This window comes from Parasteatoda tepidariorum, chromosome 1 (genome assembly GCF_982258835.1).
Source record: "Parasteatoda tepidariorum strain Cologne lab strain chromosome 1, Ptep-v5.0, whole genome shotgun sequence".
NCBI classification, from domain to species: domain Eukaryota; kingdom Metazoa; phylum Arthropoda; class Arachnida; order Araneae; family Theridiidae; genus Parasteatoda; species Parasteatoda tepidariorum.
The window spans coordinates 10,788,184-10,813,118 of record NC_141755.1 but is presented as its reverse complement, the minus strand read 5'-3'; the positions used below and the strand labels follow the sequence as shown (position 1 = coordinate 10,813,118).

The following is a 24,935-nucleotide window of genomic DNA, read 5'->3' as shown; positions in this document are numbered from 1 at the left end:
AGGGAAATTCTGTATAAAGTTACATTTTAAATTCAATTAGTGTTTTGAAGATGGAAATTGAGAAATTTAATTATGAAGACCGTAATATAAAAGTAATTAGGCGGTACATACAAGTTGAAATTTTCATAGTAATGAATGAATTGTAGGACTAAATCCCCCCCCCCTTTTGATGCATATTATAAATCTTTTATAAAATTCGAAACTGTAAGAAATTTAATTGCAAGCCAAATGCTATGCAGTGTAAAAAATTTCTGTTCAAATTACTGTATAAAATATTGACATATTGGGTGCATCATCCATAAAATCCATTTTTACAGGAAAATTAACCTTAGTTTTTACACTAATATTAATTTATTTAGAGTGATTTTACAGTAATTCATTGTACAGTTTACAGTAATTAATGATTTTACAGTTATTACTATAAAAATTGCGGTATATCAGGCTTTTTATTCCGTAACATGTTCCGGAAAAATGGATTTAAAGGTAAAACGTATCAACACCCTAAGTGCGGAATTTGTGCCGAAATTTAATCCGGAAATTTTCAGTGTAGTGGCAGTTATGTTGTACATAAGAGTAGAAAGGTATCATAAAAATAAATAAATTATGGAGCTAAATTTGTTTTTTAATCATTGCATGTCATAAATCATTTATTATTTGGATACTGAGAAGTAAAATACAGTACTCTTGGGCAAGTTAAGCACGATAAAACACAAAAAATAAAGCCCACAGGTAAAAATTACCCTAAAATTAATAGAAAAATATAATACACACATAAAAAAAAACTTTACTTGTGTAGGCATATTTTTTTAACATTGAAAAAATGAGTTTGATACAATTTTAAATTTTTATAAATTGATATCCATATTTTTTAAAAAGCGCTCATCAAGCAAAGGGCATTTTCTTAAAACCGATTTTCAAGATGTTTCAAGTTTTTCAACCATGCGTTTTAAATTATATCCATGCCTGTCCAAAAGCGCTAAAGGCATTTTCTTAAATCCGATTTTTAAAATGTGTCAAAGTTTTGAACCACCCATTTTAAGTTATATCCATGTTAAGTTATAACTCGTCTTTTAAGCTACATTCTTTTTTTAAATAAATATTTCTAACAATGCTTATTTCTATTAAACACGCCACTTCGAGCTATTCCACACTTAAAAATTCACTGATCTGGCTTCTTTTGAGGATGAACTATTTTAGTGAGAAATATGACATTGCTTTTCTTTTCCTCTTACTTAAATTTTAATTTTGAACCATTCATGCGAGCGTTTTACCTCAAAAAATTCGAAAAACATTAATTAAAAGCGGCCATTATAGAATAACAAGAGTAAATTTTATATGTTAATACCTGTGATTCAGCTAGAACAGAACTTCTTTCGGGACAGCCTCCTTGAAAGCCATGTTTCCATGTTGCCAAAACAACTGGCTTCATTGTATCGTAATCGTGATCTGGACAAGTGACAGTCCTTGAATCATCTTCTCGGGATTTTTTACGCTCGTCGAGATACAAAGTTATTTTTTCCATAACTACTATCTCGTTCCACGGAACTCTGACGGTGATGGACTGCGGCATAAATGGCTCTCTCTGAAAATGGAGCTTGACAGCTCCTCCTCCATTAACCAATAAATCAAACCTAAAGCAGTAAAATAGTTTTAAGAATTACAGCAATATATTTAGCATTTAATATCAGTCCTTCAATTTTAAATTCTGGTGACTAAACTGTCCGGTGGTTAGATTATCCAATGTCTTTTTTTCTGTAAACTATGTCACAGCGTTAAAATATTCTTTAATTTTTCAAAAAAACTGCAATTTCTTTCTAACTTACATCAGATTAAAATTTAATACAGAGCAATAAAAAGTAAAGCATCTCATAAAATATTTTTAAAGATATGATTTTTGTTTGGTCACAATAACGCCTCGCATTGGGGAAAAAAGTATGAAAATAACTACCAGAATATGGTAAAATTCTGGTATTCTGAATATATCGGAACACCAAAAAGCTCGGAAATTTTTGCCGAAAAGCTTTGGTAATGATTTCGGTAAATTTAACAGTAAAATATGATTTTATAATAAGTGATAAATTTTGGCAAATGGAGCAAAATTCGCTAATTTTATCACGATACCTTGGAGCTTGGCATTAAAGCCATTTATTCGGTAAAATGTTCTTTTTAGTATTGTATTTCTTTATAAATGTGTGGTAATAAGGACTATAATTTTGAAAACCAGAATTTCCATTAAAACGTTACTATATTAAAGGAAAAATTACCAAAGAAATGGTTTAAATATCATATATTTTGGTTGTTATTACCTGAATTCTGATTGTTTTACTAGAAAAATCATTACATACATTACGATAATGTTTCCAGAATTTTTTTTCCGAATGAAAATTGAAAATTTGGTCTTCTAACATATGATTTTGCTACATCATACAAAGCCTTCAATAATTGTACAAAGCATAATTTCTTGACTTTCTAATTGCATAACAATGACCACTTTACTCACCAGACTTTAACTCAATGGTTAAATGAATTTTGAGACAAAGATTTTCAGCTTTTACACATAAAACTATATATGAGTTGCGACCCACAAGTGGAAACATTTTTATAGCTATTCGTTAAGATCAAAATGGTTACTTTAAAAATTCTAAAAATGTTGCAGGCAGTGATGCTTTTATGTTTAGTTGTGATAGTCTAATAGGGATTGAAGTTATAATAATGCAGGTGTTTAAATTATTTCTTGTTAATTTGTTAATTTTGAATATAACTTTTTTGTCTTAAAAAACGAAAGTGACATGAAACTGACTTTCTCCACAGAAACAAGCAGTTCGAAATTTTAATCATTAAATATTATTTCTTTTAAGTTTCACTTAATTTGCTCTATTATTAACTATTGTTGATTAATAACGTTGAAATAGAATCAACTAGACATGTAACTAGCAGTACAGAAACATTGATTTCAATTAATAGTTAATTATGATTGAATGTCTCGATAGTGTTTGCTGACCTAGGCCTGGTTTATTGATATGTATGCAAATTTCCATTTAATGAATTTCTGAGGAATACGCTACTATTTAATAACATCTATTGCAAATATCAGATGCCCCTATCGAGTTATATAGAAATTAACAAAGCTAAATTAATGAAAACTAAATAATTTTATCAAATGTTACAAAAGCTTGTTTGTTTAGCTTCATGTAATGTTAATAATTAATAAACATGTTGTTGAGGAAATATTCATTTTTAATTATGGATGAAAATATTAATCAGTATTTACTTTAATGGAAACAGCATTATCAATTTCGATCTTGCATTATATTAGTTCAAACTTGAATGAATTAATTTGAACTATTATTTTCGATTCTTGACAAGTTTTCAGAGAATTATATATTAATTTATGAATTAAAATTATAAGGAAGGATTTTGTACCTGTTAATGTTTTTCTTAAGTTTCATTTATATTTATAAGAAAATGTAATGAAAATTAACTTGAAATTTTCATTCTAGATTAATATTTTGAACGTAATGTCCATCATGTAACTAACATCTAAACTTGCTTTAATATATAATTAAAATGTATATGTCATAACTTTATGAACTATTTTTCAAGGAAAAAAATTAATAGAGAAAAAAAATGATAAAGAAAAAAAATTAAAAAAGAAAAAGAAAAACAATAAAGAAAAAATTAATAAAGAAAAAATTAATAAAGAAAAGGAATGTCCTCACTCTTAATGATTTTTTTTAAGATTTATTGACAAAAATTAAGACAAAGTTGGATTAACATAACTGATTGACAATTACATTTAGCGAAGAAAAAGAAAAAAAGTTATAAAAATCTAATGAATTATTATTGAAAAAATAGGAATAAAAATTGCAAGCCAGTATAATCGTTACATAAAATGTTTTGATAACAGTACGTAGTCTCTATTTTTCTATTTCCTTCGATAATCAAACATATTTTGTCATTTTTAATTATGTCTTTCTAAATAGTGTCCATCAGACTTCGATAGCTTTTTTCTCCGAGTTTAAATATAAATTGCTCAAATATTTGTCTTCATTTTTTTCACTATTATTTTAAAGATATATATTATTTATATAATATGTTATTTGAATATGTATTTACTTGAAAAGAACAATCACATAAATTAAGGAAAGCTTCTTGTATCTACAATGTCGCTTTAGCTTTTTTGGAAATTTTATCAAACAAGTTTAAGATGCACTTCCAAGAATAACTTTTCTAAAGATATTTTATGCTACTTAAAAAAACTTGCGACATCAGTGAGAATAAGTTACATAAAAATCGAACTAAGATTGACAGCGACAAAATAAAATTCATAAATATATATTATCGTTTGCGGCCATAAGTTTGTGTCAGACTGTATGGCATCGCTCGTCAAAACGTTTTCCCGTCTCGCACATTCTACGCTTCAAATTTTTATTCCAACCAATGAGAAGAGAGCTTCGGACTGCTTTGTGAGTCTCTTGAGTTTAAAGTTGACTGGCACGGCTGAAGATTTTAAGTGACATTATATTTATCGTAGTATAAAAAATTCAATTATTATGCTAGAATTTGTTTTTTCATTTGGTTAACATTTTTGAACTCAAGGTTACAAAAAAATTCATGTTCGTGTTTATAGTGTGCACTATTTATGAAAATGCCAATGTTTAAATACTGACACTTCTAGTACGAAAACTATTAGTTATCGTTAATAAAATCAAAATGCATAGTATTTAATCAGTTCATTTGGTAATTTTTTCTCTCATATGGTAACGGTTTACTTTTTACTTCCCATTTAGTAAAAAATACGAAACTGAAAAATAACTTTAACCGTAGAAATTGTTTTCATGCCATGCTCTAACGTATCATGATACAATTACCAAATTTTACCTCATCTATCAAATTTTATCACGTATTATAAAACCATATTTTATTGTTAATTTTTACCAAATCAATACCAAAGCTCTTAGGTAAAATATCCGGTAGTTTGAATCATAATTTTTTTCTCAGTGTTGAATTTCATCCAATAAATTCTTTTTTTACACTCTTAGAAAATTAGTATAGTGTTTATGCAAACATATTTCCAATACAAAATAAAATTTTGGTTACGTACTTTAAAAGACAGCATCTACCTTAAATAAACTATATCAATACATATTTTTCTATTAAAAAGGGCATTGGACTTGGAAATACTTTTTTTATGTACTTGAAACCTAATATTTGGTTTATTCATAATACATATATGAGATATCCTATGTTTTCTATAGATAAATAATAAAAAAATTAAAAGATAAATATATAATAATAAAATAAAGAGTTAAAGATGTGCGTCTGCTAAAGACGTGTCTTAGAAATAATTTTATGTTGAAAAATATTCAGAAATAAAAATTTAAACTGTTAAGAAATTATTTTAAAAATAAGCACTTAATAAATTTCAAATGTTCAATAAATTTTATAAAACATGGCCCTCTTTAAAAAATATGCATCACTAATCACAAATTTTACAATCGCTTCCTGTTAAGTTTTCTGCTGATATCCTGTTAAATTTTTTCTAGATCTTATTTGGGATTTAAAATTTTAAAAGTGACTTTATAAAAAATTCAATTATGGAAAATCGGGTGCTTTTAATTATGTTCATTAGATTAAGTATCATTTAACATAACATCGAAATTTCAATATTTTTTTATGAGACTTGGCATTTAGGGTATTTTGTATCTATTTTTGAGCACAGTTAATGCATTGCCAGGTTGTAATTCTTAAACTTGAAAACACGATGCTACGGTTTATCTTGAAAGGAATGATTTTAAATTTAACTCCTTATTCAGATTGCTGTAAATTTGCTCCGTAAAGTTGAATAAGTTTTTTTAAGAAGTTATTTGAGACACAAAAGAATAATTTCGTAGCATCAACGCATATAATAAAATATTTAAAACGAAATTTAATTTTTAAGATTTTAAATGTACCTAATGTGTAAAAGAGTGGAAAAGAAGTAATACTTTTATAAGCATTTAATATAAATTGAATGCACAAAAGTATGTAGATAAGTAATATTTTATTTATGCAAAACAGATACACTGTATCGTAATAAAACTTGAGTGACTTTTATCTGTAAAGTGTAATAGTTTATTAATTTTTTAGTAGGTATCCAATGAGTAAAAGAGTACAAACGAAGTAACGCATTCATAAACATATAATAGAAATTGAATGTTCAAAAATTTGCTTATAGATTACATTATATCTCTTTTATGAGAAACTGATGCATTGTATCACAACAAAACTGGATCTACTTTTAATTATATAACGTGCAATAGTTTAAAGGTATCCAATTCGTAATACGAAAGGAATAATGAGTTTATAAACATTTATGCAAACTGAATGTATAAAAATATGTAGATAGGTAATAATTTTTTTATTTACTTATTTTATTTTTCAAGAGCATTGTATTATAATAAAACTTGAGCCAGATTTATCTATAAAACGTGTAATAGTTTCAAAGGCAACCAATGAGTGAAAAAGTACCAAAGAACGATGCATTTAGAAAAATTAAATACGGATTGAATGGGCAAAAATTTGTAGATCGATCACATTTTCTCTTTTTATGCGAAAGTGATGCATTGTATCATAATGAAATTCGGGCCACTTTCATCCATAAAGCGGTAATAGTTAAAGCCTAATGTAATCTTTTCACGATGTTTAAAATTATGAGATATATTGAATTAAATCCTACCATCCAGTTTCTTGAGTTAGAGTTGATCCCGTCTTAGAAGAAGGATCGATGCCCACTCGAACTCCGACGACTCCACTTCCTGATTGGCTTACTACCTGTCCCCTTATGACACTGGTTCGACTAAAATTAGATGAGAGAAAATAAATTTGAGCGTCAAAGAAATAAAATTAATGTCAATTGAAATTAGTATTCATAATTATGAGCGGAAATTAAATTCGATGCAAAATGAGATCATACATATATGCTTTTGAAAACATTTTATGGTCTTTAAATGTTTTTTTTTTAACTTTATTTTTTATGCAAAGAACTTACTTGCTTGTTAATATGTCAAAAGAGAAAGAACACAATATTATTGATGTGGATACAGAGAAAATTAAATGAAAGCATTTTGAAACCTTTTATGCCTTTAAAATGCGTAAAAAGCTATTTGGTTAAAACGTCAAAAAAAAGAGAAAACACTTTGCTTGTTTTATTTATTTTAAAAATGATTTACTCGAATACTGCTGCATTCTTGAAGATTATCAGGTGTTTAATGGAGCGAAAATCGAGAGTAACAAAACTGCGAGTTATATATGGAAGCTATTTATAAAAGACACTATTCTATATCATTGACGCTATTTCTATAACATTGTCATTTAGTAATGACAACGGTATAGAAGATGGTAAATTATTATAATTTAAAACAAAATATAACACCTTAAGAATTTTCGTTTAATATTATTAATACCATACGAACTCAAGGTGCAAAAAAATTAAGCTTTTTTTAATTCACGAAACTACTATTTACTTTTTCTGTTTTACAAACCATTTTCTATATTTTTAATAACTATCCATTTCATAAATTTTATATGCATGACTATCTACGAGAGATTGTTTGAATACGCTTGTACATTTTGAAAAAAAGTGGTGACACATGGTAGGGTCATTAATAAATATTTTAGCCAAATGTTTTGCGGATAATGCTATAATAAATCTTAATTGCCTCAAAAAATGTTAAGTTTTTTAACTTAAAAATATATATTCAACGAGAAAATGCACCATTTTCTACTCATTTCATTTAATAATATAACATAATTTTAAAAGAAAAAAGAAACAAATTCTCTATCTTTTTTTCCATCTTTTGCTCAGCTATATATTTCTGTTGAAGATATCATCTTCTTTAAACTTCAAATTCAAAAAATTTATGTAGTTAATAGAAATTTCAGACTGTATGAGAGAGCATATTTTTTCTACCCGCTTTAAAAAAATCATTCATAACAAGGGTAATGCTTATCTTGTTTTACGATCTCTTTTAAAATAAACCATGTCTCAGTAGATCTAACTAACCTTAAAATATTGTTGTAAAAACGTTATGTAGTTACTAGAAAACAACAAATCTGAACGAATGGTATAAATAGTTGTGGAACAAAAATATATTAAATCTTGGGCGTTTAAAACTCATTACTCTCTTTCCAAACTTGATGGAAAACACCTGTTTCGGGTGTTACAGTTGAATGAAACGAAATGAAAACACTAACTAAAGGATTTACATTTTAAGTACTAGATTTAAAATCCATCAGAACTAGAAAGTAAGATCTTTACAGCCGAAAAAAACATTTTTCAAAATAGAACATTTCTGAAATAAGATAAATTCTTTTCCTCCCCCCTCTCACAAAACATTTTTTTTATTTTTATTTTTCTTGTGCATTAACGACAAGCATAAAATATTGATGAGTTTTTTGAGGCGTCTCACAGAATATACAAGATGGCGGATTTTTAAAATGCCAGGATTTTTCGAATTCAGAAATGAATAAATAAGTAAGCAGCTGCGGAAGAATTTTTATATGCGTTTTATATGAGGAACAGAAGGGCATGCTTACCTTTTTTTGTAGAGATTCCAAAACATGCTGCAAGAAATGAAAAAAAAGGGAAAATCAATTTATACAGCCGACACTCTTGATTAAATTGCTGAATAAAATATGTAGTGCATATCTATGTCTGCGATGCAGAGTACTTGCAGAAGAGCTTATGAACTAATATGAATTTTGGTTATGTGAAGCTAAGAAAATATGAAAAAAAAATTAAGTCTTACTTTAGGGAAATATAATATACTAATTGCTTTCTGGAATTCAATATAAGAAGTAGTTTGTTGAAAAAACTACATTATGTTTGTAGTTACGTATTAATGTATCCTAACTAATAAAATTTTTAATGCACAATTTCTTTGAAAAAATATGCATAAAAAATGTGCTGTAATTTATTTATTCAAATAGTCTATATGAAATTTGTAAATATGAGCAAAAACCTGGAAGATAGCCCATAATGTGGAGGAAAGTGCGCAAATATGAAGAACATTTATTTAAGTTAAGTGACAGCATTTTAATATTTGTAGATAATTACGATAAATTTCCTTTCTTGCAATTTGTAAGCTGAGCTAGTTTTGTTTTTTGGAAGATTGTAATTAGAAAAAGCTTTAGTCCATTGATTTGCGCACAAAGAATATAAAATTAGAGTCAAACAAAACACGAGCCTTTTTTAGTATTAAGACATTTTGATTCTGTCCTCTTCATTGAATTTAAATGCTAATTTGAATAGTGATTATTACTACATTATCATTTGTAGTTATATTTTAATGTATCCTAATAGATAAAATTTTTAATGAACGAAATATTTGGAAAGATATGCATATGAAATGTGTTGTAATTAATTTATTTATATTGTCTATATAAAAATTTATAATTATTAGCAAAACCTATAAAATAGCCCATAAGTACGCAAATATTAAGAATATGTATTTAAGTAAAATGATAGCATTTTATTGTTATTGTAGATAATTAGTTTAAATTGTATTTTTCTGCAATCTTTAAGCTTAAACTACTTTTATGTTTTGGAAGATCGGAATAAAAAACTTTTATCCGTTGATTCACGCAGAAGGAATATAAAATTCGAGTCAAGCAAAATGAAAGTTTTTTTTGCAGTATTAAAAAATTTTGGTTTAGTAATCTTCTGCGCATTTAAAAGCCAATATGAATATCAGGTAATTATCTTTTAATATGTTGTTTTAAGTAAAAAATTAATTCAAACATTGTTGGAAAGTTTTTTAAAATAAATTTAATGCTCTAACATCTTTTGGAATAAGCGGGTAAAGATTCATGTTAAGCATAGGTAAATTATAGCATATTAAATTGTTTTATTGTTCAAAAAAATAGTCAAAAGGTTTCCCATATATAAAATTCTAGCTTTTGACACATCTGCAAACATTGAGCTGTACATCGTTAGTTTTGGCAATCGATTTGTCACGAGATTGCGAAATTTTAGATGAAACACGAACACTCTAACATCATCGAAACTTTTTTCTTAGTCGCGTGCCATCTCGGTGCATTCTTCTTCGCTATATTGACTGTTAGGCAAGTGCTACAGTTAAACACAATAACAGTCAAATCACAGTTTTCAGTTTTCACAATAACAGTCAAATTTAACAGCAAATAATAAGTAAAGACCACCCAACAGAAGACCGTATAGGTTCCTTTTCATTCACTTTATCTTTACTACCAATTTTAAATTTTTCATGGTTTTTAAAAAGTGATGACATTTTATATTAATTAGTCTGTAATCTACTTCTTAGAGAGGTAACTTTTATAAAATTAATAGTAATCTTTTGAAGTACGCAGTCTATATATTCAAGTAGCTGTAAGGAGTTACAAAAATATAATTAATTAAGAAAAACTCAGAATATCATTAGACTGAATTCCTTATGGTCTAATGGAAAATTACACGCTAATAACTCATCTTTTTTTTTATCAACTTTTACACATAAAATTACACGCTAATAACTCATCTTTTTTTTCATCAACTTTTAATCTTTTTTATTTAGTACTTTTACTTTTCTGTAGTTTGGTAGTGTTTAGTCACGTGCAAACGGGTGAAACCCTTATCCGCAAACTCCTTCGGGGGTAGGTCGGTTACTATTGGTCTTATGGTCTAATGGAAAATAAGATATTCGAAGTATTTTATGGCAAGGAAACTTTTCAAATGTATATGACGAACAATAAAACACAGATAAGCATTCAAACCGGGAGGCTAATTAAGTTATTATCTAACTGAACTAAAAAAAATATATCATTTTTGTGCTTGAATCTTTATGATTTGTACATTTTGTGCTTGTTTGTCGTTCTAGATAACAATGCAAGTTTTTTTTTCAGAAATAGCAAATTAACTTTGGACCGATTTTAAATCAAACAATATTTTAAAAGTATTTTGTATTAACTTTGAGTAAAAATTCAGAAATGATTTACTTTCTCCATTTTTTGAGTAGGTTGTTAATGATGCAGAAGTAAATGCAATAGAAGAAAATAAGTAAAACTTAAATAAACGGAAACATTCAATCCAAGATTGTATGCAGCATCCCCCTTCCCGCCTGAGCATCATTCGTTTGAAGGATTGTTCTGTAATTGCCCCCTTAGAACGATTCATCAAAAACGTTTCCGTTACAATTTGTTTCATTGATTATTGCTCCTTTCCAACTGACTGAATAACATTATGTGTTCTTATTTCCTTGGATAAAAAACATAAATGACACACAACAAAATTATCTTTTTTCTTTTTCGAATTTTTCCGACTTTTTACAAGTTTTATGAGATTAAATATTGCCCGACTTCATGAGGACTACCATATGAAATATAATTATAATTAAAATAAATAAATAAATAAAGCATTCCAAAATAATCTGTAGCAGGGTTTCTTAAAGTTACTCTAAAAAAGATGAGTTTTTCAAAATTGAGCAAAATTCTGTCAATATAATTTTAGCACAAATAATGTGGAATTTGAAAACCCCATGTAAGGATTATTGAGTATAGTGACCTATAAGTTGAAACACCATATACTCATTGGTCAGTAGAATGCATAGTCTCTCAGAAATCAATGTAAGATAGATGAAATACATATGTAAGAAAGATGAGACAGATTGCCGGAACGATTCGAACTAAGAACCTCCGGAATCGTATATATAGTAGAATGCTTAAAATACCAAAGTTGTACATCCCACTCCAAGGAGAGTCAGGAAGCTTTATATAGTGCCGTCACATTGACACATCCCGTCATACTATCTTCCATTTTCAATTTCACAAAGGGCTGCAATTTAGAAAATAATGTCCCAATAGCTTAGTCAGGAGATCGATAATTTTAATTTGTTTTGCTTTTTTCTCTGTATCTTTAAAACGTTAAGGTGAAAGTGTCATTGTGGCGGTTCTATATAAATTTTTCCGATTTTCCCTGGACTTTACAACTATGAGTGTTAGAGCATCTTACTAAGAACCTGGAGGTCCTTTGTGCGAATCCTACCGGCAGCCATAGAACATCTTTTTCTCACATTTCTCCCTTCACATCACTTTTGAGACGACGCATTATCTCAAAAATAAGTATACACGGATTCAATTTTAATGTCAAAATACTCAGCGATAGATAAATGTTATTTTCCAATTCGACTATATTCGTTTCGACGATATTTTGATAAACTTTTGGGTAATTAGAGATTGATGTATATAAAATAAAAAAAAAACATAAAATTATTATCAACAGAAAAAATAATTGCTGAAAAATAATGTAAAAGGTTCAAATAATGTTTACATATTTGGATATTTTTATTGCTTTGATGTTGAAAGTTTTTCAATAAAATTTATTTGAACTTTAATTAAGAATTTAAATAAAGTTGAATTTAAGTATTTGAGGATTTGATTTTCAATCTTCTGCTTTTATTATGGATCCTTCGCTTTTTCCTTAATCGTTTCCACTATCCAAAGCAAATGTTTTATATAAATGTCTCACATTTCCAATCCATATTTAATGATTTGGAAAAATATGGCATATATATATATATATATATATATAATATATATATATATATATATATAATATATATATATATATATATATATATATATATATATATATATATATATATATATATATATATATATATATATATATATATATATATATATATATATATACATATATATATATATACATATATATATATATATATATATATATATATATATATATATATATATATATATATATATATATATATATATATATATATATATATATACATATATATATATATATATATATATATATATATATATATATATATATATATATATATATATATATATATATATATATATATATATATATATATATATATATATATATATATATATATATATATATATATATATATGAGCACTTAGTAAAAATATTATAAAGTTGTAAGACTATAATTATTTTTTTCTAAGCATTAACTTTTTTGGAAACCACTCTTCTTTAAACAACACAGGGCTGAAGTATATCACTTCATTTAGAATGTGCAATAAACCTTTTTGAAAGGTGCTGATGTTGCAGGTGCTGGCCAAAATCTTCATCCAAAATTTTTTGTTCTTAATGTGTAAAATAGTTGGATAACTTTAAAGACACTTAAATTTTTTGTAGAAGTTTTTGCATCAAATTTAATGATAAATTCAATTTAAAAAATAATGAGACCTTTCTGTGATAAAACATTTACATACAAATATTTTCTTCATAAGCATTTCTGCTACATTTAAATATTGCAATAAAATTTTACACTTATAGAATAGATTACATTTATCATTTAAAAATCTCATTCCAGTTTTTGTATAATAATACAAAGCTATCCATAATTCTCCATTTGGTTTCAGAAGGCTCTAGTGAAAAAAAAATGGAGAAGAAAAATAATATTTCTCATAATACAGAAACATTTCAAGTTTGTTTACAAGGTTTCTATTTATGGACACTAGCTAATACGGCATAGATAAAAGCGATAATCCAGTTTCTGTCAGATTCTATTCAAAATGATACTATAATCAATATTGACAACAGTCACCTTTTCAAAAAGTTCTTCTAAATAACGTGGAAAAAGTGTGAATTAGGTTCACGTGCGAAAGTCATACAGTGATTTACCCGTTGACTACCCGGACATTGGCTAAAATTGTAAGTCGTCTACAGAAGCTTACCCCATTTAACGGTAAAGTCTCGACTAGTGTGATGCGTCCGTTGGATGAGTGTTGCTATCTTAAGCTAAACTTGAAATGTTTCTGTATTTATTTAAAACTTTATTTTTGCTATATTCGTTTTAATATTTTACTTTGGGCTTCTAAAACCCGAGAAAAAATTATGAATAACTCTTTATTTCAGTGTTGCAATTTTGAAATACAGTATGATTTGGCTAAGGTAGCTATTTTCAAACTTGTTTAACGCTGTACCTGCCATTGATAGCAATCTTCCTGGATGCACCACTTCTCAATGATTCTTCTTCAATCAAAAATTGCATTCTTTCGAAAAACGAAGCTGTGATGGCGGGTGGTTGCTTCCTTAGTAAGATGTCCAGTGGGTCAGCAGCTTTATTGCAAAGACTGTGATTTTTACATTTCTCTACCAGACAGCACTCACTGTCTGCACAATCTACCAGACCATCTACGAGAAAAAAAATAGGTAGCATTAATTTTACATGAATTTACGCATAAAAAATTAGGTTAATTAAAATTTAACGTTTTAATATCAAAATTATGTAACATTAAAGTTTAAAAATATTGCGAAACATGTTTAGTTGTTAAATAATTTTAATATTTTATTTTTGAAAAAAAAAGTTTTGTTTAGGAAATGTTTGGTAAACTAGATAAGTTTTTTTTCTTCATACTTTTTTAAATAAATACCTATATTGAAAAATGATCCATGGTGGATGTCACAAGACATTTTGTGCTTCAGAGTGCAATATAGAATACTGGTCAAATAGTTGATACTTTTAATTTTTTCAAGGAGAGTTTATAGTTAGACTCTATAATTTACCTCAACATTTTAAAAAACAATTAGAAACTAAAAAAAAAACAATTAAAAAAATAAATTGGAAAGGGCAATTGCTCCCAAGGACTAAGTTTTGAGGATCTCTATGGTTTCGTTATATACCATGAAACAAAAAAAAATAGTTTTAGATACAAAAGCAGAATGAAGTGGTATTTAGATGAACACATTTTTGAAGAAAATCTGAAATGTAAGACTTACGAAAATATATTCTATAATAAATGAATAAGGGGAAAAAAAAATAAAAAAGTCTCATGTCAACTCTACCTCAAAAGTGATAAAGACTAGGTATTTGAACGATAACAAAATAATTTATAATTACGTTTTACAATGAACACTATAATTCACTAATTACAATAAATTTTTCTGTATTAAGAAAATATAATTAAATTTAATTTAAAAGGATGCTACGAATATGAAGTCTTTTCCCAATTTTTATTTAAAAATGCAATCTCTTCGTAACTGTGCTCTATGTCGGAAATGTTTTTTAGATTTCTTTTTATTTTACTTCCCTCTGTTTCATACCATCGAATATCTTTTAAGCATTGTTAGTACGTTATTATATTATATTAAAAGTCTGAAGTCAGCGTACCAAAAAAAAATATATTCTTTCACATTTTTTTTAAATTGAACTTGTAGCAATATTAAATTTAGAAATTTTGATTTTTTTAATTATTCTTCATTTAATCTCTATACTATAGAAAATCTTTTCCGCATAAATAGATTATTATTAAAAAAGTATACTACATTTTAGCTCAATTCACTGTTATATTCAGCATTTCGTTTAAAAAAAAACAATATTTTTAAAAATGGCTTAGATATTTTTACAATGCTGAACTTTTACAAACAATAATTAAAATTTATGACATAAATGAGAGTTATTTTTTAAAATTTATTTCAATAATGCGTAGTTTGTTAAATATGTAAAAAATATATATAGTTTGATATAATGAAAAGAAAAAGGTTGAACAGTAAAATTTTGTTAGTCTTTTATGAATATGATATTTTGCATGCATGTACAATATGATGAAATGGTTAGAGTTGACTCTAAATGCTCTAATGCAAATGCTCGAAATGCAAATCATGACTCTAAATGCAAATACTTATAAAAATTAAATAACGGTTCGTATATAAAATAATCTAAACAGGTGTATGTTATTATAACAATATGTAAGCTTTTCAAATCTACCATTTTAGTTTAATATTCTGCAATATATTTAACATGAATGACTAATACATTGAATTATGCACAATTTATTATATGGACGTGTTATTAATTTAAATAATCACTTGACTATTTCTTATGTTAATAATTATATGCATTTAATGTATTAACAAATATTTATTTTGTGTTTTAAAAGAATTTTTGTCGTATAAAAGTCATTTATTTATTCACAATGTAAAATTTTTAGATTAGTTTCAGGAAAAAAAATTGCCAATTATATTAAAATTAATTTATATTATTAAATTAATTTTTTTGATAATATGAATGTTAAGAAATGACTCTAAATGCAGATACTTATAAAATATTTATGCTGGAAATATCTTATGCTTCAAATTAATCGTTTTTTTAGAAAGTATAATACTATGCCATTGTTTTGTAACCACCAGGTTTATCATATCAAAAGCAACCTATGTAAAGTATATCAGAACAAACCATTGTCGTTGTCGACATTGTCATCACATTTCTTTTCGAGTGCTATAGAACAGTCGGGACCATCCCAATGTTGATCACAGAAGCACATCCATTCTTCATCTTCTCCTATAATGCATTCACCGTGGTTGTTGCAATTTTTAGGACATCCCTCTGAAAAAGAAAAGAGTTTCTTGAGATTGAAGAGGTTATTGAGATTGATTTGTTTCAAAAATTACAATTGTCTATTTTTGTAAATTATGCGTGCAATTTTGATTATAGTAGATAAATTTCTTTAAAAATTATTTTTGAATATGCATAATTGAATCCGTTTAATTATAAAAATATTAAAAAAATTTTAAAATTAAAAAAATAAATTAAAAAAATTAAATAATTAAATTTTTAAAAAAATTAAAAATAAATAAATAATTTAAAAATCATTGAATCGCGTAAAATACAAATAATCTTTGAATCATCTATTATTAAATTTTGTATATGTACTCCTAAACATTGCAAACATACACATTCTTGTACTGATATTTTTGATAAACAATAAAATACTGTTTTATAATTTACACTTAGTTGCATTTTATAAAGGTTTTATAGAGATAAAAATAGATCTCTTGCTCCTAAGTAAATTGCAGCAAGCCAGATATTTCCTTCAAAATGCGGTTTTTCAATATTTTTTCAGTTCGTTGCTCACTTTATACCACTTGGCATTAAATTAATCATTATAAGTTGAAACAAATTTCAATCATTTAATCATTGTCCGAAAATTGCAAGAAAATTTTTTCCTAATTTCGAAGCATAAATACCACGCATTGATATTATTTATTGCATATTAATATTATTTATAGTTACTTCTCATTAATATTATTTATTGCACGCAATATTAAAAGATTACTTATCATTCAATATTCAAACAAATGATTAAAATAAACCATTTTCATACTTTCAAAACATAGAATAGATTCACCTTTATTTGCATTCAACAACCAAAATCTAAATTTAATTCCTTACTTGTCAATTGACAATTATTTATTAATTTGTGAAATTACTTTTATGTTATTTATTTCAATATTCAATTTAAAAAATTTATTTATCTTTTGAGAAAATATTTTATAGTAGTTTTTATTTTTGTATCAATATTTTAAGTATTCTTCTAAATCTCGATTTTTACCTTTTCCTTTGAAAAAAAAAGTCTCATTCTAAAAGTTTTTGGTTGTAATAGTTGTAATAGTTACAAAAATAGTTTTGGGGAACACATCTTTCACACTGAATAACAAAATAAAATTAAATCTTCAACATATTGTACAAGGAATTCAAAACCATTTTGTAAATTTATGATATGCATAAAAAGTGTTTCTAGAAAAAGGCTTTAAATATACTCTAACATTTTTCCAGAGATGAATATTTGATGGTTATGACTTTTAACGTACTAGTATATGACTTCCGCTCTAAACTCAACATAAACTTCTTTTTGTCGACAAATCTATATTCTGCTCTTTAACATTTACTGAATGTTGAATGGGAAATCTATTATTGCCTTGACATTTAAAATGACAGACTAACTATTCCACAATCATTATTCAAAATGGTGTTTGGTTTAATAAATGGTGTTTTTTAGTACAAAATTCTTGCTTCTATATTATAAAAAATCATTTATAAGAAAAAAAATAATTGGTTTTCTATTAAAAATACTCTTTATTAATTCATTTTTAAACCTAAGCAATTTAGTTCAAATTTAAAACTAAGCAATAGCTGATAAAAATAAAAAACAGATAATTGTACTGTCATATAATCAAATGATTCACGTCAAAACTTTTGCTTTAAATGATGTCAATATAATCATCAAAATTAAAAAAGGGTTAAATTTGTACCGTATATCAATAAAGCTAAATCAAAGTGGAAAAAGAACAAATAATATTTATAAAGAAATAATTGGCATATAATACTAACATATATAGGATTATATACGGTAGTAGTAAATAGAAGATTTTAATACTTTATACAGTGAACGGATTTATGGATTTTTGAATTTGGATTCAGATCTGTGTTTTGCTGTTTAACATTTACTGAATGCTGAATGGGAAATCTGTTATTGCTCTGACATTTAAAATGTCAGGCTAACTATTCTTAAATTATTGTTCAAAATGGTATTTAGTTTCATAAATGGTGTTTTTTTGTTCATATTAAGAGTTTTTAGATTTTTTGTTGTTGTGCATTGAGATTTAAAATTTTCCAGAAGGGAATCATTCGTGAAGAAAAAAAATGTTTCTTTTAAAAGAAAAAAAATCTTTATCTGTTAAATTTATTTTAGAACCTGATCAATATTTGATAATAATATATAGCAGATAAACGTGTTATTATATAATAAATGGATTCATGTGAAAATGTTTATTTTAGATGAAGTCAATACATTTATAAAATTAAAAAAGCGTTATCTTTGTACCATATATGAATAAATCTAAACCGGCGTAGAAAGAGGGCAAAAAATATTTATAAAGAAATAACTGGCATATAATATTAATAACCCATGTCTGCTTAGTGCTATTGTAGATAGCCGTAAATCGAAGCTAATAGTAGGGGAGAGTGGGGTCAATTGTAACATTTTTTACTTAACTATTTTTAACTAACAAAAAATCCAATATATTATCAGTATTAATTGACAGACGAGTAAAGTAGACTATTCTCTACTAGAAAAAAAAATAAATACCTTATTTTAAATGTTATTATATTAGTAATTAACAATTTTCGACAGTCGTGCACTTGTTACAATTGTCCCCACTTACGGGGTCAATTGTAACAGTTCATAAATTCAACTAAAACATAGTTAATTATACATATTATCATAGTTGTGATATATTTTTTTATTGATCAAAATAGTAGTGATATTTTAGGAGTAAAAATAATAAAGAGCAGAGACCTAAAGGGTTAAACTTTTAACTTTAAGGGGTTAAAAATTTTAATGTATGCTGTGAAAGGTGACAAATAAAACAATGCACATGCAACATAATATAAATGATATAGGAAACTATTGGTGGTTCTTAAAGAGTTAAGTAATGGTTTGTAAGCATAAGATTATTTATTTTCAGCTGTTACAATCGTCCCTTTACTTATTGTTACAATTGTCCCCAAGACGCCATTTCAGCTTCATTTGTTAAAAACAATGCTAGTTAATTAACTAAACTAATCTTTATTTCTGAAATGTTAATTAAGGTGTCCACTTACATATTCGGTTAATAATTTTTATTTATTTGAACAAAATTACTTTGTTGCAATATAATATTCTAATACCAAAAAAATTACTTGCGTAGCGTGAAAATATCTTTTGTGATGTAACTCTTTCAAAAGTACCTAGAAATGGTTGCCAGCAGGGGTGTACATGTAGATTTATTAAATACACCTTGTGCGCCACCTAAGAACCAAATCTAAAACCCGACACTCGAAATTTTTGCTCTGTTACAATCGTACCCTGTTACAATTGACCCCACTCTCCCCTACTATTATATAGTGAACAGATTTATTTAATAATATTTTGCTTTTGATAAAGTCAATAAAATTATCAGAAATAAGAAAACATTAACTTTGCTGTATATAAATAAAGCTAAGAGTCACAGAAGGAAGCGCACAATCGTTTTGGTACTGTAATAAAGCACTACTTCAGTATCAAAACAAAAAAAGGAAGAAGGAAACATAGAGATGCAGAAGAATTTTTCAAACAAGTTATACAACAAGGTATGCAGGGTATTCATCAATAGGATAGGAAAACAATATAGGTAGATAACTTCAAAGGCAATGATAATATTGGGGATGTAGAGTAAAAATCTCAGATCTATCTCGTTTTATGCATGTGTTAATACAAATTAATCTTAAGAAAAAAATTATACACTTTGAAAGAATGCTGCATTTTGAGAAAGATTGCTTTTGCCTGACAAAAAAAGTTTGTAAAATTCTTCGAATTAACCTTTTGCATTATTTTTTAATGAATAGAATATTAATTTGAGTTTTAAATATTACTGAGAGAAACAAAATGGTTTCTGAAAATTAGTTAGAGAGCGACAAATTGTTATAATTTAAACCATGATAATCTTAAAAATAAACTTTTAGTCTATCAGAATTGAAGACGAATTTTAAATTTGGCAAAATTGATTTGTACTTAATTACTTATATGCGAAGATTTTAATCTAATTTAATTTGTACGCTCACCGTAAGAGATAATTAAGGAAAGCTATTGCAGGACTAAATGTAGAAGTCATTGAATTTTAATATATGTTAGGTTTTGTGTTAATTTATTTCTTCTATTACAACTTATTTACCATATACTAATCAGACTGATTTAATTAAACTTAACTATAGATTAGAATTTAAGAACTATTCATTATATTTGTTCAGATAACCATCGGTATAGTTCAAAGTAGTTAGTCAAAGTTCTTGTAGTTAGCGAGTTTCAGTTTATTTAAGCTAAAAGTAGGCTAAGTTTCGAAATAGTACACTGAATAAAGCTTGGTGATAGGAAATGAGATGAAGAATATATTTTGAGCACTTTATTTGAGAATCAGATTTTGAAATTTATATTTTAAAGCAATATTAAAACTTTATGTACGAATGAATGCGGTTGGTGAGACAGACTGCTTTTTAAATATGTATATTTTTGAAACTATTTCAAATATTATACTTAAGGGTACATGAAGTTAAATAAGAGTAACGCAGGCATTTTTTTTAATAACAAATGTTCAATGTGTCATGCTTTTCTTACACGACGAGCATTCAATGTGTAATAAAACGTCAATTGTGTGTTGATTCCACTTTTTCTTTTAGTTTCAAATTGTGAATGGTCCCTACAACTGCATAAATGAGTTCTTTTTTTTCTTGTTGTGTTTTTCCCATCTGTGTTAAAAAGCAGTAGCGGCAAATTAATTAGGGTAAATTTCTGGGCACCTGCATTCACGATACACTATTTTCGAGCCCTCTATGCTTAAAGCACTGAAAGAACACTCATGCAGCACTAGGAACGATTTGCAACGTGAAACTACAATATGTATGAAACGGACCTGATTTCACATTAGATGTTTGCCGGTTAACAATAGTAGAAGAAAGTTTGTATCTAGAAAAATGCATAGTTTATTTTCCCTTGATTATGTACATTACATAATATTGTGGGACATTTTCGATATCATAATGTCTTGGAATATGTTAATAAGCGTGTGTTAAAGTATAATATGCTTTTTGTTCGATATCTTTAATACATGTATCGATAATAGTATCTGCGTAATGTGTTCGAAAATATAATTTGAGTCAAGAAAATATAAATATTTTGAATCCTAGTAATTTACTTGGGATCACTGAGTACCGTGTTTTTCGATCGAATTCATATTTATATGTATCATACAATATAGTTTGTTGCTAAAAGTCTGGATGATGTCACGATTTTTATATATTTCAAATTTTTTTTATTTTTCCTAATTAAGTCTTCAGGACTAAATGTCAATGTTTATGAATGCTATCTTCATGATTGGTTTTCAGTTTATTTTAACAATTTCATGATTGCTTCTGATTGTGAGTAAGCACACAAAACTAGAGTCAACAACTGGTAGTGTTGTTCTCTTATCAATGACAGTTCAATTTAAAGACTCACTGTAATTATGTAACAATAAAAGTGACTAACTTAAAATGTAGAAAATCAGTGTATTCTTATCTTGCAATCACGAAACTATCTTAAAAATGCCATTTCTTTGAATAAATGTTTCAATATCTTTAATTACGTTTTAAATGCACACTTAACTTACTGAAGCTTGAATTTAAAATTTCAGATGAAATTATAACATTGTAAAAAAAAATTAAAATTAAGAACGTTTAATTGGAACACACATCCTTCTGTGCAATTCCCTCCACCACCCTTGGAACTGCGCTTCATTAATCATTTCTCCACAAAGCAAAAGTCATTTGTTAATAAATTATAGAATAATTATAATTTTATGGTGGAATATTTTTTTGCTCTATTAATAGTAACAATATGAATGATTTTCTGGACTTGAAAGCTAATCAACTGAACTTAAAAAAAGATTAAACCCAGCAAAGAAATCTGTGACACAATATAAAGGAATAAACGAGAAGTAATTTTATTTATCAACGACGATATAAAAAAATAATCTTACGCCATTATATCAATTATATCTATTCAAATAGGAAACTGTTTTGATCTTTATTTAATTCCAGAATTAAGTTTTCAGAGCTTTTAAAAACTTCAATTTTGAAATTGTTTTTGACATCTAATTTTTGCACACTATCAAATTTCAACTAGTGTAAATATTATCAGTTTAATCAAGTTTAAATCGTTATGTGTACAATTCGATGTCATATGTTTTATTTTTCAGTTAAACGTTGGCAAATTATACTCAATTTTTGAAAGTCTCTGCATATTAATATTCTTAAAAGTGATTATTATTCGATCTTGAATTTATTCTTGAATTAAATTTCCAGAGCTTTTAAAAACTTTAATTTTGTAGTTGCTTTTGACATCCAATCTTTATACACTATCAAATCACAACTGGCGTAAATATTACCAGTTTAATCATATTTATATCATTGTGTGTACATTTTGATGTCATATTTTTCGTCTTTCAGTTAAACGCTTACAAATTATACTCAGTTTTTAAAGCCCACAGCATACTGATATTTTAAAAAGTGATTACTATTTGTTATTAGATATTGCATTTAAAGCATTATTTAATAATGAGTCAGCCACGTAGGCGTTCTGTCTAAGTTCTTTATCTAACGAAAGTGTGCAAGTCATTGCTCCTTAGAGAACGTGATGAAACCACCCTAACTTAATATTTATCTCAACAATTGCAGGCCTGGACGAAACGTGCTTTGGAGCAAAATAAAATATTCATCGTTTGGTGCTTACCCAAAGTACAATGCTTTCCATTCCAGCCTTGTATACAGAGGCACGTTCCATTCCGGCACTGACCGTTGTCCTTGCAACGTGGATCACAGAGTTTCTCATCACATTTTGCTCCTGACCAACCATCTAGGCATATGCACTGACCATTTTCGCAATGCCCTTGGAAACCACAATCCAAATCGCATTTCTCTAAAATAATAATAAGAAGTTAGGTTAATTAATAATTTTGATCGAATTTTGTTTTATTTTGCTTATAGTTTAAAAATTAAAAAAATAAACATTTGATATTTTTGATAACTAAATTAAAATATAATATTTTTAATATTTATATTTCAACTTAGTTATTAAAATAATATTTTATATAATATTTTTATTCTTAATAAAAATATTTTTAAAATTTTACATTATATATATATTTTTAATAAATAATATATTTAATATTATAATATTTCTTTTGCTTTAATATTTAATTTTAATAACTAATATTTAATAACTAATTATTTTCTTAAATAAAAAAAATTGAAGTAAAGATTGAAGTGATAAAAATATATGTACATTAATAAACAGAAGAAACTTCTCGCAATTAGTCACAAAAACATTTTGTACTTCTTCTTTTGTTTTTGTTGTTTTATTTGTATTTCGTTTTATTAATAACAAGTTGGATTAAAATATGCTCATCAAAAAGCTATAAAAATCTAGAAAAAAGTGCAAGAAAGAAGTGCAAGAAGTTTATTCGATAACTAAGATTTAAGATTTATGCAATACAATATATTATTTTTAAAAATTTTCAGAGGCATTAACTTTTTTAAGAAATTAATAGAATAGCTGAAAAAATGGATCATAAATTATTTGTACAATTTTTAATTAGATATATAATGTGCTGTAAAATACACTACGAAAAAAGTATGGCCAAAACTACCAGAATATGGTGAAATGTACAGTTTTTTCAATTCTATGAGAACACCAAAAAAGCTCGATAATTTTTACTAAAGAGCATATAGTCATCATAAACCGTTTCCATATAAATAGATTTTTTTTCTCTGTGTGTAATTTCTATTTAAAATTATTTAACATGTAATATGGTTTTATTAACTAGATTCTTATAGCTATTATTTTTTCTATTTTTGTTTCAATAACTAGATAAAACCTATAGCAAAAAAATCAAGTACAGTAACGTCGGTAACCAAAAGTTGATATTCTTCCTAATATATAACGTTGGTAATCGTAAAGCTGGTTTTTTCTTAATTATAATCTATTTATAATTACTGAATTATCAACTATCTGACATTAATTTAAAATTCTTTTGATTCTTGATGTATACTTAAAATTATTCAAATAAATGTTCTAAAAATTATTCTGCATTTTTAATTAAAATACGATTAAAAATATATTTTCTCTGAATATTTGTTCAACGGAGTCGTATTTTTGATATCTGAAGTAGAGGAGGCGGGTGTATAAAAGCTGAAAAGGGAATTTGAATTTGAAATATAATAGCTTATTCAAGCAAAATTTCATAATGCATGGGTGTTATTCCTTCTTTTTTTAGACTTGCTTACCCCATTTCTGTAATTAGTTTTGAGAATTTATGTGGTTTTACAATTATTAAACTGCTTCAAAAATTATTAAAAATCTTTGGGAGATATTTATAAATTTTAAACGGAAGTATTATATCTTATTTATAATTAAAATGAAACATTTTCATTACAGAGTTTTAATGATCTTAACAAGAAGAAATCTAGCGTATTTCAATCCTTTTTATAATGTTAAAACTAGTTCAAAAATATAAATTATTTAGTTATTTTTAATCAATTTAAGCA

At 26.3% G+C, this 24,935-nt stretch overlaps 1 protein-coding gene across 1 annotated transcript in view; it reads right to left on the bottom strand.

The window, feature by feature from the left end:
• The window catches only part of LOC107455277 (teneurin-m), a 467,942-nt gene that overhangs the window by 78,639 nt on the left and 364,368 nt on the right, over positions 1–24,935 (bottom strand). Inside the window, exons 14-19 of the mRNA XM_016072782.4 lie at positions 23,122–23,307; positions 16,236–16,385; positions 13,984–14,194; positions 8,578–8,604; positions 6,719–6,838; positions 1,346–1,631 (exon numbers count right to left, since the gene is read on the bottom strand). Coding sequence (XP_015928268.2) covers positions 1,346–1,631; positions 6,719–6,838; positions 8,578–8,604; positions 13,984–14,194; positions 16,236–16,385; positions 23,122–23,307 — 980 coding nt within the window. The remainder of the gene's footprint in view (positions 1–1,345; positions 1,632–6,718; positions 6,839–8,577; positions 8,605–13,983; positions 14,195–16,235; positions 16,386–23,121; positions 23,308–24,935) is intronic.